Source organism: Chlorocebus sabaeus, chromosome 20 (assembly GCF_047675955.1).
Source record: "Chlorocebus sabaeus isolate Y175 chromosome 20, mChlSab1.0.hap1, whole genome shotgun sequence".
Lineage (NCBI taxonomy): Eukaryota > Metazoa > Chordata > Mammalia > Primates > Cercopithecidae > Chlorocebus > Chlorocebus sabaeus.
The window spans coordinates 97,277,238-97,289,641 of record NC_132923.1 but is presented as its reverse complement, the minus strand read 5'-3'; the positions used below and the strand labels follow the sequence as shown (position 1 = coordinate 97,289,641).

General features: G+C 53.1%; 1 protein-coding gene across 1 annotated transcript in view; it reads right to left on the bottom strand.

Annotated features, from left to right (window-relative positions):
- BMP8B (bone morphogenetic protein 8b) overlaps nt 1-5,697 on the bottom strand; it is a 32,085-nt gene extending 26,388 nt beyond the window's left edge. Inside the window, exon 1 of the mRNA XM_007979306.3 lies at nt 5,004-5,697. Coding sequence (XP_007977497.3) covers nt 5,004-5,337 — 334 coding nt within the window. The 5' untranslated portion in view covers nt 5,338-5,697. The remainder of the gene's footprint in view (nt 1-5,003) is intronic.
- Between the last annotated feature and the right edge of the window lie 6,707 nt (nt 5,698-12,404).

The window sequence follows — 12,404 nt, the reverse complement described above, 5'->3', positions numbered from 1 at the left end:
TCTGTGAATGAAGGCAGTCGTAATCATTTACTCCAGGGGTAAGAAAACACTGCAGAAATGGGTAGGACTAGTCACTAGGGATCCAAAGCATGCACCGTTCTGGTGGCCAGACAGAACTTTGGGGAAAAGGGACCCACCTTAAACTCCTGGATGGGCAAATACTTTTGGGCATACAGTCACCCTAATATTTGACTTTTAAGATGAATAAAAGATTTATTGTTAAATTGAAAAACAACAAAGTTGCAAAACAGTGAGCATTACTGTCCCATGCAGTTAAAAAAAGAAAGAAAAGAAAACACTGGGCATGGTGGTTCACACCTATAATCCCAGAACTTTGGGAGGCAGAGGCAGGAGGATCAGTTGTTTGAGACAAGCCTGGGCAATACAGTGAGATCCCATCTCTACAAAGATTTAAAGCAATTAGTTGGACATAGTGGTGCACACCTGTAGTTCTAGCCGTTCAGGAGGCTGAGGTGAGAACATTGCTTGAGCCCAGGAGTTCGCAGTTGCAGTGAGCTATGGTCATGCCACTGCATTCCAGCCTGGGTGACAGAGACCCTGTCTCTGAAAATAATAATAATATACAAGTGTTAATATTTGTATTGATAAAATATCATGGCTGGTTGTGGGTAGGGAGTGCTGCATCAAAGGATTAAAACACTGATATTCTCTGAGGTACAGGGAGGATTACCTGGGGTTTCATATCATATGTTTCTGAATACATGGTCTGAGCTTTCTATAAGGAAATTCTATAATTAATTTATATGATTTGAGTGTTCTAAAAGGAACATGCAGTAGTTCTATAAATCCCAAAACAAAGATATTTTTTAAGCTGTAGTCTCAGTTTACATCACAGGTTCCCATTCAACACAGTCCATTTCAGCAGCACACACTGCATTTAATGGTGCGCCAGGCCCTGGGCTGTGTGGAGAGGCAGCTGCTATTTTGAAGAGCAGAGGATGCGGAGGCAGGGATACAGCCCGCTGTGTGGCCTTGGGAAAACCACGAACCTGCTCTGAGTCTCTCTCTCTCCTCTTTCAAACACAGATGTGACGGCAATCGTGAGATACCAATGAAGGAATAGACATGGAGGCTCTTGGCACATGGGCATCGCTGGGTATCATCTCACACCAACTCAGAACAGCCCCATAAGATGAGTATCTCCATTTTACAGAGGAGGAAACTGAGGCTTGCGGAGGCTGACTGGAAAGCCTAGATCACACTGAGATCAGGTGTCGCTGTCAGGATGTAAATTCCGTGTATGTGGGTCTCAGGTCAGAAACCCCCAATCTAGCCCTGTTTGTCTCGCCATTGTTCAGCCCCTCCTGTTTCCAGATGGGGCGTGTGTGTCACCCGACAATTACCTTTAGGGCTCATATATGCATTATGTGTCTCTCGAACTAGAGAGTAATCTTCCTGAGGGCAGGGACTTTACTTTTTTCATTGTTGTATCTCCAGCAACTAGAACTGTGCCTGGTCCGTGGTAGGTGCTACAGAACTATTTGCTGAATGAATGAACGGGAAAATGAAAGAGGTCCCTAGTAAAGAAACAAAGGAAGTGGCCCCGGGGCCCACGGAGATGATGCCACCCTTCCAGGTCACATGGCTGGCAGGGCAGAGCAGGACCGGGCCAGGTCCTGAATTCCCACTCAGTCCTGCTTCTCCCAAATCCAGACGGCTCTGTTCATCAACACCCCGGTCCATGGCCACTGGAGACCACAGGAGCAAAACTGTCTGGTTCAGGAAGGGGTCAGGACGAAAGTGAAGCCTCCTGCATTCTGATCCTGGCTGGACTTCTGCCTGCTAGTCCTGTGTATGCCTCAGTTTCTCAATCTGGAACATGGGCACCTGCCTCTCCGCTGACATGGGTGGAGAAGGATTCAGAAGGAGTGTGCAGAGGTGGTCCTTCCTGCCATCCTTCCTCCCTCAGGAGGGGCCAGGCCGGCCTGAGGCACTGGGGCCAAGGCATGGCGGTGTTGTGAGAAGGCGCCTCTGCCACAGAGCCACAGGGTCAGGGATGGGAGGCACCTTGCTTTTCTGATGCCATCACCGTAGAATGGACGAGAAAGCAGAGGCTCAGGGAAGGGAAGGGCCGTGGCCCAGGACATGCAGGAGTTAATGGCGGGCCCAGGCAGCACAAGAACCTGGGTCCTGCCTCCCAGTTCAGGGCTCTCCCCTCCCTGAGCAGAGAGACCAGGGACAGAATCCAACTGCTCCATCACTGTCCTGCCCAAGAGAGCCCAGGTCTACAGGCTGATATGGATGACAGGCCAGGTGGGGCCCCAGCTCTGACCCCAGCCCCGGCCTCCCAGTGCAGACTCTGAACATCAGGACGCAGGCTTGCCTTCCTAAAGCACCTGCTCTGCACAGAGACCTGAGCCATGGTGGGAGGCCTGTGAGAGTCCTGCCCCCTGGGTCCTACAGGCTGTCATCAAGAGTTGGGCCCTAGGGGCACCAGGCCTGGCTGTGCAGGAGCCAGATGAGGCTGATAGGAGAGGTGGAGCTGGTGGGAGCAGGTGTGGGAGCCTGGGTGTGGGCGGTGACACCACAGCGACCCTGCTATTAGATCCCATGGTGGCCTGTGCCTCTGCCCGCACGCCTGTAATCTCAGCTACTCGGGAGGCTGAGGCAGGAGAAGGGCCACCGACCTCCAGGGGCCTCCAAACATGGAGAGAGCATCCTGGTATGTGTCTGATCGGCGTCCCACCCCCACCCCGCCCCACGGCCTCAGTAATTACCAGTTAAAGCTACTCTGAGAGAGTTCTACTAGTGCAATTAGCAGAGCAGGATAAAGAAACCCTTCTGACAGCTGGCCACGCCCACCCGCAGCCTGGGCTTCCACTAACAACGACCTGCTTGTTAATCCCGCAGCGCTGGAGGCCCCGGGTCTGCACGAAATGCCCAGAGCTGGGGTGGGAGGAAGCTGGGATTTGGAATCCACAGCCATGGATGTCATACCGGATGTGCTGTGTGGCCCTGGGCTGGCCATGTAACCTCTCTGAGCCCATGAAACAGGGCTGGCAAAAGAGTCTCACATCAATTAAAGGAGGAATGGTAAGGCTGTGAAAGTTCACATGCTACTTTTCATTCTAAAAACAGGCACAAACATTTTTTGGTTGGCTTTTAGAATCCATTTCTAGGTTTTACATGTGTACAAGACACGTGGTGATGTTCCTGTCACCTCCAAACTAGGCCACAGCTGGGAGGGCCTGGGGACAACAGTGCCCAGGTCCAGGTTCACCCTGAGGGGAGTGGCACAGGCTTTCCATTCCTGTCCCTCTACCAATCACACAACAACCCTGAGGACAGATCACCAGGCACCTCATTTTACAAGGAGCAACCAAGGCTGAGAGGGTGAGGAACTTCCCTAAGGTCACACAGACGGGTAGGCCCTGCCCAATTCCCAGCAACAGCCCCACCAGGCTGGGCATGTCCTGACCCAGGGGATGCCGGGGGGAGGTAGGACATGGGCTGGGTGGTGACTCATTCTGATGGTCGACTCCCCCGGGGACATTCTTGGACGACTCCATCCACAACTCTTCTTGGTCCTGAGCCCAGTGTCAGCCTGTCCTGATGACAGAGGCCCAGTCCCAGCTTCACGATGGTCTCCTCTGTCCCACGTCCCCACCCTGTCCTCTAACTAGGAAGGCAGCATCCAGATCCCACCGGCTGGAGTCCTGTGCCTGGCACTGGGCGCTCACCGACGGTGAACGGCTGTCTCCTGCTGCTCACCTCCACCACCAGCTCTTGGGTTGCGGGGAGCAGAGGCTTGGCCATGCCCTCTTCTGCCCTAGCGTAGGAAGCAAATGGCTGATGGCCCCACAAAACCTGCTGCGGCTCAGTCCCCTGTGTTCTTCAGCCCAGACTCCTCAGAAAGCTCTCTGCACCCTGAAAGCCTGACCTGACAACAGAAATGTCATCTCATTGAGCACGGGATGGACAGTCAGGCTTTCTGGCTGTCCTGGCTCAGCAGCTTCGAGGCTGCACTGTCCTAGGCATGGCGCTGGGAGATGGGGATGAAAACAGTGGCTGTTACCAGGGTTGTGGTGAGGATGAAGAATTAATGATGCTGTCTGTGGAGGGAGGCTAGTGGCCGGGGCAGGTTCCCTCTCCCTCCTCTCAGCCCCACAGCTCCCCTACTTTGGGCTGAGCTGTGGTCCTTGGCCCCCAGACCCTGGCCTGTCACTAGCCACAGACAGGAGGCAAAGCAGATGGGGGACCCGACCAACAGTAACTACACGACCATAGACCAAAGAGTTTAGTACTGGAAAAAAAATCTCTGAGATCTTAAGGAATAAATCGCTCCAGGGTGTGACAAGATGTTTGCAGACAGGAAAAGCCAGGCTTTGCCTGGGAGAACAAAGTGGGTCCAGCTGCCCACTGGGCCATTCCACAGGCCTGGACACTCACCCTATACCAGATCTCATCCGAGGTGTTGGGCCCAGGGTGACAAGGCCACAGTCTCTGCCCCACTGAACCGAGCCTGCTCCTTCCCCAGCCGCTCCCCTGACAGCCGCACCTCACCCAGGCTCCGCACAGGGAAGAGCCTGCTGGGGACTCAGGGCACACGAGTTAGCTCTGGTCACTCTGATGATGTGACCACAGGTTTCCACTCTGAACTTTGTCCCTCTCCTCAGTACTGCCCTTATCACAGTGACAGCATCCCGGCCTCTGTTTACTCACCTGTCTCCCCAGGACCAGGCTGTCTGCCTGGGGCAGCCCAGGTGGGCAAGGACATCACCTGATTCTTACTCCTGGGTGTGTTTGGGGCAGGGTGAAGGCAGCGCCTGGGAGTCCACAGTTCCCCCCACCCTGCTCCTGACCACCCCGCAGCCCAGGGGGCCCCATGACCCTTAGACCTTCCCTATCCACGGCGGTCCCACCCCTCTGTGGTTCGCGTTCACTGTCTGTGACACCCCGTTCGGCCAGGGCCCGGCGGATGCGCGCACTCTCCCCTGCAGCCAGTTTACTCCGAGGGTCCCCGCGCGGGCGGCCGCACTCACCCATGTTGACGAAGCTCATGACCAGGTCGGCGCGGCCCAGGCGCCGCTCCGCGGGCGCGTCGTCCTTGTCGTCGTCGCCGGCCATGGCGTGGTACAGGTCCAGCATGAAGAGCGGCGCGGACGCGGGCAGCCGGGAGGCAGCGGGTGCCGCGCGGGGCCGGGGCCGCCCAGGCAGCCCGAGCACCGACAGGATCTCGCGCTGCACGTCCCGGCGCTCGCGCGCTCCCAGACGTCGCTGGGGACAGCCAGCCAGGGGTCGCAGGCCGGGGCCGCCACCACCCAGCGCGCACAGCGCCAGGCCCAGCAGCCAGAGCGGGCCGGGAAGCGCGGCCATGGCGGGCTGGGGACGCTCAGCGGGCGCGCATCGGCTCCGCGGCCGCCCCTGGGCCCCGGGACGCCCCGACGGCAAGGAGGCTGGGCTTGGCGGGCGGCGCGGCGGGGCGGGGCGGGCCGCGTCCGCGGCCTCAGCACAGTCCCTGGAGCGACCCCGGCGCGGCACCTGTCCTAGCTCCGGGACGAGAGGACTCGGACGCCACCGCCTCAAGGCCGGGACTACTCTGCAAACTGGGACTGTCAGCCAATTCGTCTGTTGCCGCCGTCCCCACCAGTCCGGCTGTGGCCGCGGTCCGCGCAGCGCAGGGGCGACGGGCGAGCTCCGGCAGCGACCGGCGGGGCGCGATTCCCGCGAGTCCCTGCCGCGGCTCAGCCGTCGGTGTCGCCCTCCCCCACCCCTGGACTGACCAATGGAGGCGCGGGGGCGGGGCCTGGGCGCGGAGGCCACGCCCGCGAGTGACCAGTGGAGGCGGCCGGTGTCGCGGGTGGGGCTACCCCGAGGTGCGACCTCGGCGTGCCGGGTGGGCGGCCGCCCGGGCGAGGGGCCCGCAGCCTGGGCGTCAGCGTGGTCATGGCCATCGTGACTCCCGCCGCGGGCCTCGACGCAGAGAGATCCTAGGGCCGCGGCGCCGTTCCGGTCCCGCCGGTGGTGCCACCTGGCCGCCCAGCCGTGGCGTGCGGGGGTCGCCACCGGGCCCGATACGCAGCCGCAGTCCGGTCTGGAGGACTGGGCGGTGCCAGCCAAGCCCCGAGGGTAGGGCACGTTCCTTTGCCCGCAGCAGCCGGCCCGGGTTCCGGCCACTGCAGCCCCTCGCCGCTCCCTGGCGCCTTCCCCGAGGCCCCTGCATGCGCTGCTGTAGGCGCCTCCTTCCCGGCACCTGCTCGGCTGCTCTTCCCCGCGCCCCCACCTGGTTCCCGAGTGCGCCCGGGCAGCGCCCCAGGCGGGCCGCCCCCGCCAGCCCTCGCTGCGCGCCCTGCGCCCCCTGCGCCCGCAGTACTGATCCAGCTTCGCGGGGGAGACGCGCACCCGCATCCTGCCTTAACCCGGCCAGGAGCTCTGGGGCCCTTCCCGAGCACTCGGGAGCCACCTGTGCACGTCTTCTCAGTCGCCGCGGCCCCGGTGCAGGCCTGGTAGGAGAAGGATCCTCGCGGAAATGACTCGACTAACTCAGACCCTTTCTGCACACCCTGCTCTTCCCTGGGCGTGCTCTCGCCTTACTTATTCCTGTGTGGTTCAGGCGTTGCGGAAGGGGAAGGCACCTAGACTGCACTGGGAAGGCCCCTGGAGTTGACTTGGAGCGCCAGGAAAGGTCAGTGGAGGAAAGTGCTCCAAGCAGAGGGAAGAGCTTGTGCCAAGGCCCTGAGACCCCGGCCGGGGAGCCTAATAATGGCAGGTAACAGTTAGCACTTGCCACGCGCGAGGCATGTTCTGAGTGCGTGTTCCGTGTCATTTCTGTGATGCTCGCACATGGTCAGGGGGTACATACCATTGGAACCTCCTCTTTTAACAAATGAGGAAACTGAGGCACAGAGCGGTTAAGGGAATTAAGGTCACACAGCATTGGAGCTGGGCTTGGGCAGGGGGGCAGCTGCTCAGTGGAACCTGGAGAGCCTAGGGGACAAATGACCGAGCCTGGAGGAGCTGGCAAAGGGGGACAGCAAAGGGCCTCACAGGGGCTATTCGAGGGCCCTGGGCACCAGTGATTACGGTGCCCCCCTCATGTGGATTGAGGATTAAACCTCCAAGCAAGTGTATAATGCCCCCAAAAATCACATTTTGAAGTCATCACTTCAATAAAAATTTCTTTTTTTTTTTTTTTTTTTTTGAGGCGGAGTCTCGCTCTGTCGCCCAGGCTGGAGTTCAGTGGCCGGATCTCAGCTCACTGCAAGCTCCGCCTCCCGGGTTCCCGCCATTCTCCTGCCTCAGCCTCCCGAGTAGCTGGGACTACAGGCGCCCGCCACCTCGCCCAGCTAGATTTTTGTATTTTTTAGTAGAGACGGGGTTTCACCGTGTTAGCCAGGATGGTCTTGATCTCCTGACCTCGTGATCCACCCGTCTCGGCCTCCCAAAGTGCTGGGATTACAGGCTTGAGCCACCGCGCCCGGCCAAAATTTCTATATTAAATAAATTATTAATGTAAATAGTCATTTGCTGGCGCCTTAAGCACATGCTTAGTCTGTCTTTTACCAAAGAGGTAAATTTCTGCAAGGTCAGGTAAATAATAAAATGAAATAAAATAAAAATTATTATTACACTATTAAGAGCACTAAAAGAACTGCTTTTTCCTGATTGCAAAGGTAACTTGCTTATTGTAGGAACTTTTGAAAATATAGAAAAGTAAAAATATTACCCCCAACACATTTTAAAACCACCCAAATCCCTGTTTCCAGAGATAACCACTGGTAATATTTGATGTATCTTTTTCTTACACATATGTGTATATTTTTAATACAAAAAAACAGGATCTTACTTGCTTTATTCTCTTCACATTATATTGCAATATTTCACTATGCCATTAATTATCACACATTTTTTTTTTTACTGGCTTCATGGTATTTTTCCATCATATTGCTATCATAATTTATTTAATCAAGCTTATGTTACAGGATAATCTCTTTATATTTTTATATTATATACAATGTTTTATGAACAATCTTGTAGAATAATCTGTGCTCATCCATGGTGATTTTCTTTAGGATGAATTTCTAGAGATGGATTTTTTTTTTAATATATACGGAGTCTTGCTCTCTTGCCCGGGCTGGAGTGCAATGGTATGATCTTGGCTCACTGCAGCCTCCGCCTCCTGGGTTCAAGCGGTCTTTGTGCCTCAGCCCCCTGAGTAGCTGGGATTACAGGCATGCGCCACCATGCCTGGCTAATTTTTGTATTTTTAGTATAGACAGGGTTTTGCTCTGTTGGACAGGCTGGTCTCGAACTCCTGGGCTCAGGTGATCTGCCCATCCCAACTTCCCAAAGTGCTGGGATTACAGGCTTGTAGAGATGGAATATTTGAATCAAAGAGCATATACACTTTTTATGGTTTTTGATACATGTTATCTGTTTCCCCGATAGCATGAGGGTGCTTATTTTCTATAACCCTTACCAACACTAGGTATAACTGTTAAATACATAAATAAGTCCATCTCTGCTAGTTTGATAGATAAAAACATCTCTCCGCTGTTGTAACTTGCACGTGGAGGGTTACTACACACTGCTCTCTTGGTTTTGAAACCCTGGCCTCCCCTGGCTTCAAGGACCCCTGCTCCCTTGCTGACCTCTCCTCCCTGCCCACTTCTAAAACATGGGTGTCCTCCGGATCGGTCCACAGTCCTGTTCTCCCTCTTAGACTCCACCTGCTGATGAGCTCACCCACTGAGGCTTCAGTGCCACCATACAGTCACACCCAACTCCAAATGTATTAGCAGGGCAGGCCTTCCCGCTGGATGCCAGAAGTTATATCCAATGGCTGATAAGACATGACCAGAGCTGGGAACCAAAACCCTGGCACCAACGTAGGTCCCTCCCTCCCGAGGACAGTTCAGTCTACTGATTCTACCTCGAATGCCTCTTGAATCCCTGAGCCTGTGCATGCCCCCTTGCACTCAGGTGTTTCATGGAGCACCCCCTCCCCACGGGTCTCCTTATTTCTCATCTCACCACCCACCCCACCCAGCCCTCACTCATTCCGCAGAATGCATTTCCAAATGAAAATCTGAATCCTTCCATGGTCTTTCATTGCTTATAGCAGAATTTCCCCAGGTGAGATTCTGAGGGTTTTCCTACAAAAGGGGTTCAGGACACACTGCACTATATATTGCCCCCTTGGGAGAGCCCTCATGCACTTAGCACTTTGTAGGCTCCAGAAGTCCTGCAGTAAAAAATATAAATAAGTAAATTAAATAAATAAATAAATACCTGCTTAGCCTTAAGTTGGCTTCTTCCAAATGCATGTGACTATGGCTTTTTAGTTTTTTGAGGACCGTATCTCGGGGACCAGCAAAGCACAATGTGATCAGTGCCCAGGACCCAGTGGTCGGGCATCATCACCTGGCCACTGCTGCTCACCCACCTCCATGGTCTTATCTGGCCGCTAACCCCATAGATTGGCTGCAGTCCCATAGGAATACCTGTGGTGCCCCTACTTGTCCTGCTGTTGACACTTCTGTTCACCTGAACATGTGGTTTCCTGTACCAAGAAGGGAAATCCCTTTCCCTGTCTGGTCAGGTGTCACCTCCCTTTAAGATGCAGTTGAAGTAACACCTCCTTTTCCTGATGCCCTCTTCACCTTCATGAGCAGAGCCATTTCTTCCTTCCCTCACTCTCTCAACCACTCTTTTTACCAAATAGAAGGGCATGTATTCACATGTTTGTTCCCTGCACTAGGGTGAGAGCTTCTGCAGGCAGGGACCATCATCTTAATTTACCTTTGGATCCCAGTGCCAGGCTTGCATTTAGGGTTTCAGTAAGTATCTGTGAAACAGAGTAGCCTCTGTTTCTCTGAAATAGCCTCTGAAAACAATAGTCTGTCAACAGTTTCAAGGAATGGATCTCGGATCTCGCAACCTTCATGAACTCACTAAGAAGTGCTTCCATTAAGAAGTGCTCATTATTTCACAGGGATGAAGAACAGAAGCACCAAGTTGTGTTGAAGGAGGCGTAGTGGCCAGCAAGGCTCACTCTCTCGCTGTGTGACTGGCTCTCTTGCACACCAGCCACAAAAGCAAATCCATGAATTTTCATTACTGAAACCATAAGGTTAAATTCATGACTGCTAATACCTACTACACATAGAATATGAAAAGAAACAATTTTAAAAAGCAGGAGAAAAGTTTTCCATAAGAAGGATACTACAGGAAAGGCTGAGCTCAGTGGCTAACGCCTATAATCCCAGCATTTTGGGAGGCTGAGGCAGCAGATCACCTGAGGGCAGGAGTTCGGAATCAGCCTGGCCAACGTGGTGAAACCCCACCTCTACTAAAAATATAAAAACTAGCTGGGCATGGTGGCGGCGCCCGTAATCCCTGCTACTTGGGAGGCTGAGCCAGGAGAATCACTTGAACCCAGGAGGTGGAGGTTGCAGTGAGCTGAGATTGTGCTTCTGTACTACAGCCTGAGTGACAGAGCGAGACTCTGTCTCAAAAAAAAAAAAAAAAAAAAGAAAGGAAGGAAGGAAGGGAGGGAGGGAGGGACAAGAAAAGAAAAGAAGGAAGGAAAGAAAGAGAAACATGCTACAGGAATGGAGATTATCTCATGTTAACAGAGACACATTTAACCTTTGCGTTTGTGATCTGAGGACCTTTTAATTCTATTACAGGATCCTATAGTGAGGTCCTAGGTCATGACTGTGTCAGCTCCAGAGGCCACCGTGAGGTAGGTACATTGTAACGCCTCATTAAATGACTGCTGAGGGCCCAAAGGGTGTCTCACTTGCCTTCCCGGCTGGGTGCTGCTGGGAAAATTCCAGTTCATCATGTTCCCAGGGTGTGCTGACACGTCATAAAGAAACAAACATAATGAGGCAGTCCTGTCTTCATGGGGGAGTCTTTAGTCAATGGGTCAGGTCACCTTCTGTTAGTGGATTAAATACTCCAATTAAAAGTCAGAAGATGGGCCGGGCATGGTGGCTCACTCCTATAATCCCAGCACTTTGGGAGGCCAAGGGGAGCAGGTCACTTGAAGTCAAGAGTTCGAGACCAGCCTGAAACCCCATCTCTACAAAAAATACAAAAATTAGCCGGGCATGGTGGCGTGCACCTATAGTCCCAGATACTTGGGAGACTGAGACAGGAGAATCACTTGAACCCAGGAGGCGGAGGTTGCAGTGAGCTGAGATCACACCACTACACTCCAGCATAGGCAACAGAGCAAGACTCCATCAAAAAAAAAAAAAAAAAGTCAGAAGATGGGTGAGGTGGCATGCACCTATAATCTCAGCTACTTGGGAGAGACAGTTGGGAGAATCACTTAAGCCCAGGAGTTCAGGCCAACCTGGGCAACACAGCAAGACTCTGTTTCTTTAAAAAAGTCAGAAATTGTCAGCTGAGTTCATGAAAAAAAGGCGAGAACAAATGACATGCTCTCTATAAGAGATGTTCTGTAAATACAAATACACAGGTTGAAAGTAAATGAGTCGAAAAAGATATATCATGCAAATAAAGGAGAAAGAAGCCTGGAGTGGCAATATTAATATCAGGTAAACTAGACTTCAACATAAAGAACATTAGCAGAGATAAAAATGGATTCATTTCATCAGAATGCATCCTACTGAAACAGGAGGACATTATGTAGCACAATAAGACAGGCCAGAGTACACTAAATATTGCTGTGTATGGTTTCAAAGTGGTTTCAGTGTTCTCACACTTATTTTAAAAGCCAGCGGAAATGGGTATTTTTGAAGATTTCTACCTGAAATTAAATTCATTTTGTGATGCACCTGTAATCCCAGCACTGTGAAGGCTGAGGCAGGAAGATCACTTGAGGTCAGGAGTTCGAGACCAGCCTGGCCAACGTGATGACACCTTGTCTCTACTAAAAATACAAAAATTAGTCAGGAATGGTAGCATGTGCCTGTAGTCCCAGATACTTGGGAGGCTGAGGCAGGAGAATTACCTGAACCGGGAGGCGGAGGCTGCAGTGAGCCAAGATGGCACCACCGCACTCCAGCCTGGGTGACTGAGTGAAACTCTGTCTCAAAAAAGAAAAAAATGTATTTTGTGAACCAAATGAGAATAGATCGGCGGTGGGGCAGGGGTGGGAGTGGAGGGAAACTCAAAGTGAAGTTTACACATTGCCAAATCGGAATCAAATCAAAACAATTTTGGTAGAATCTTTGTGACCAATGCAGAATCCCAGCAACAGTTTGTTGAGACGCACAGAGTAAGGAGCCGCCTCTCTGAGCCAGCAGCTTACAGGATCTTTCATGGCGTCCTTTCTCCCTAGAGGGTTAACAGGGCAGAAGGCACACTTAAGTTTGCAGCCAAGCAGCCCTTCCCTCCATGCAGCCCAGAGCCGGCCCCTCATGGTAAGGGCATCCTTGAAGTTCATGCCTAGGTCAAAGTCCCCATAC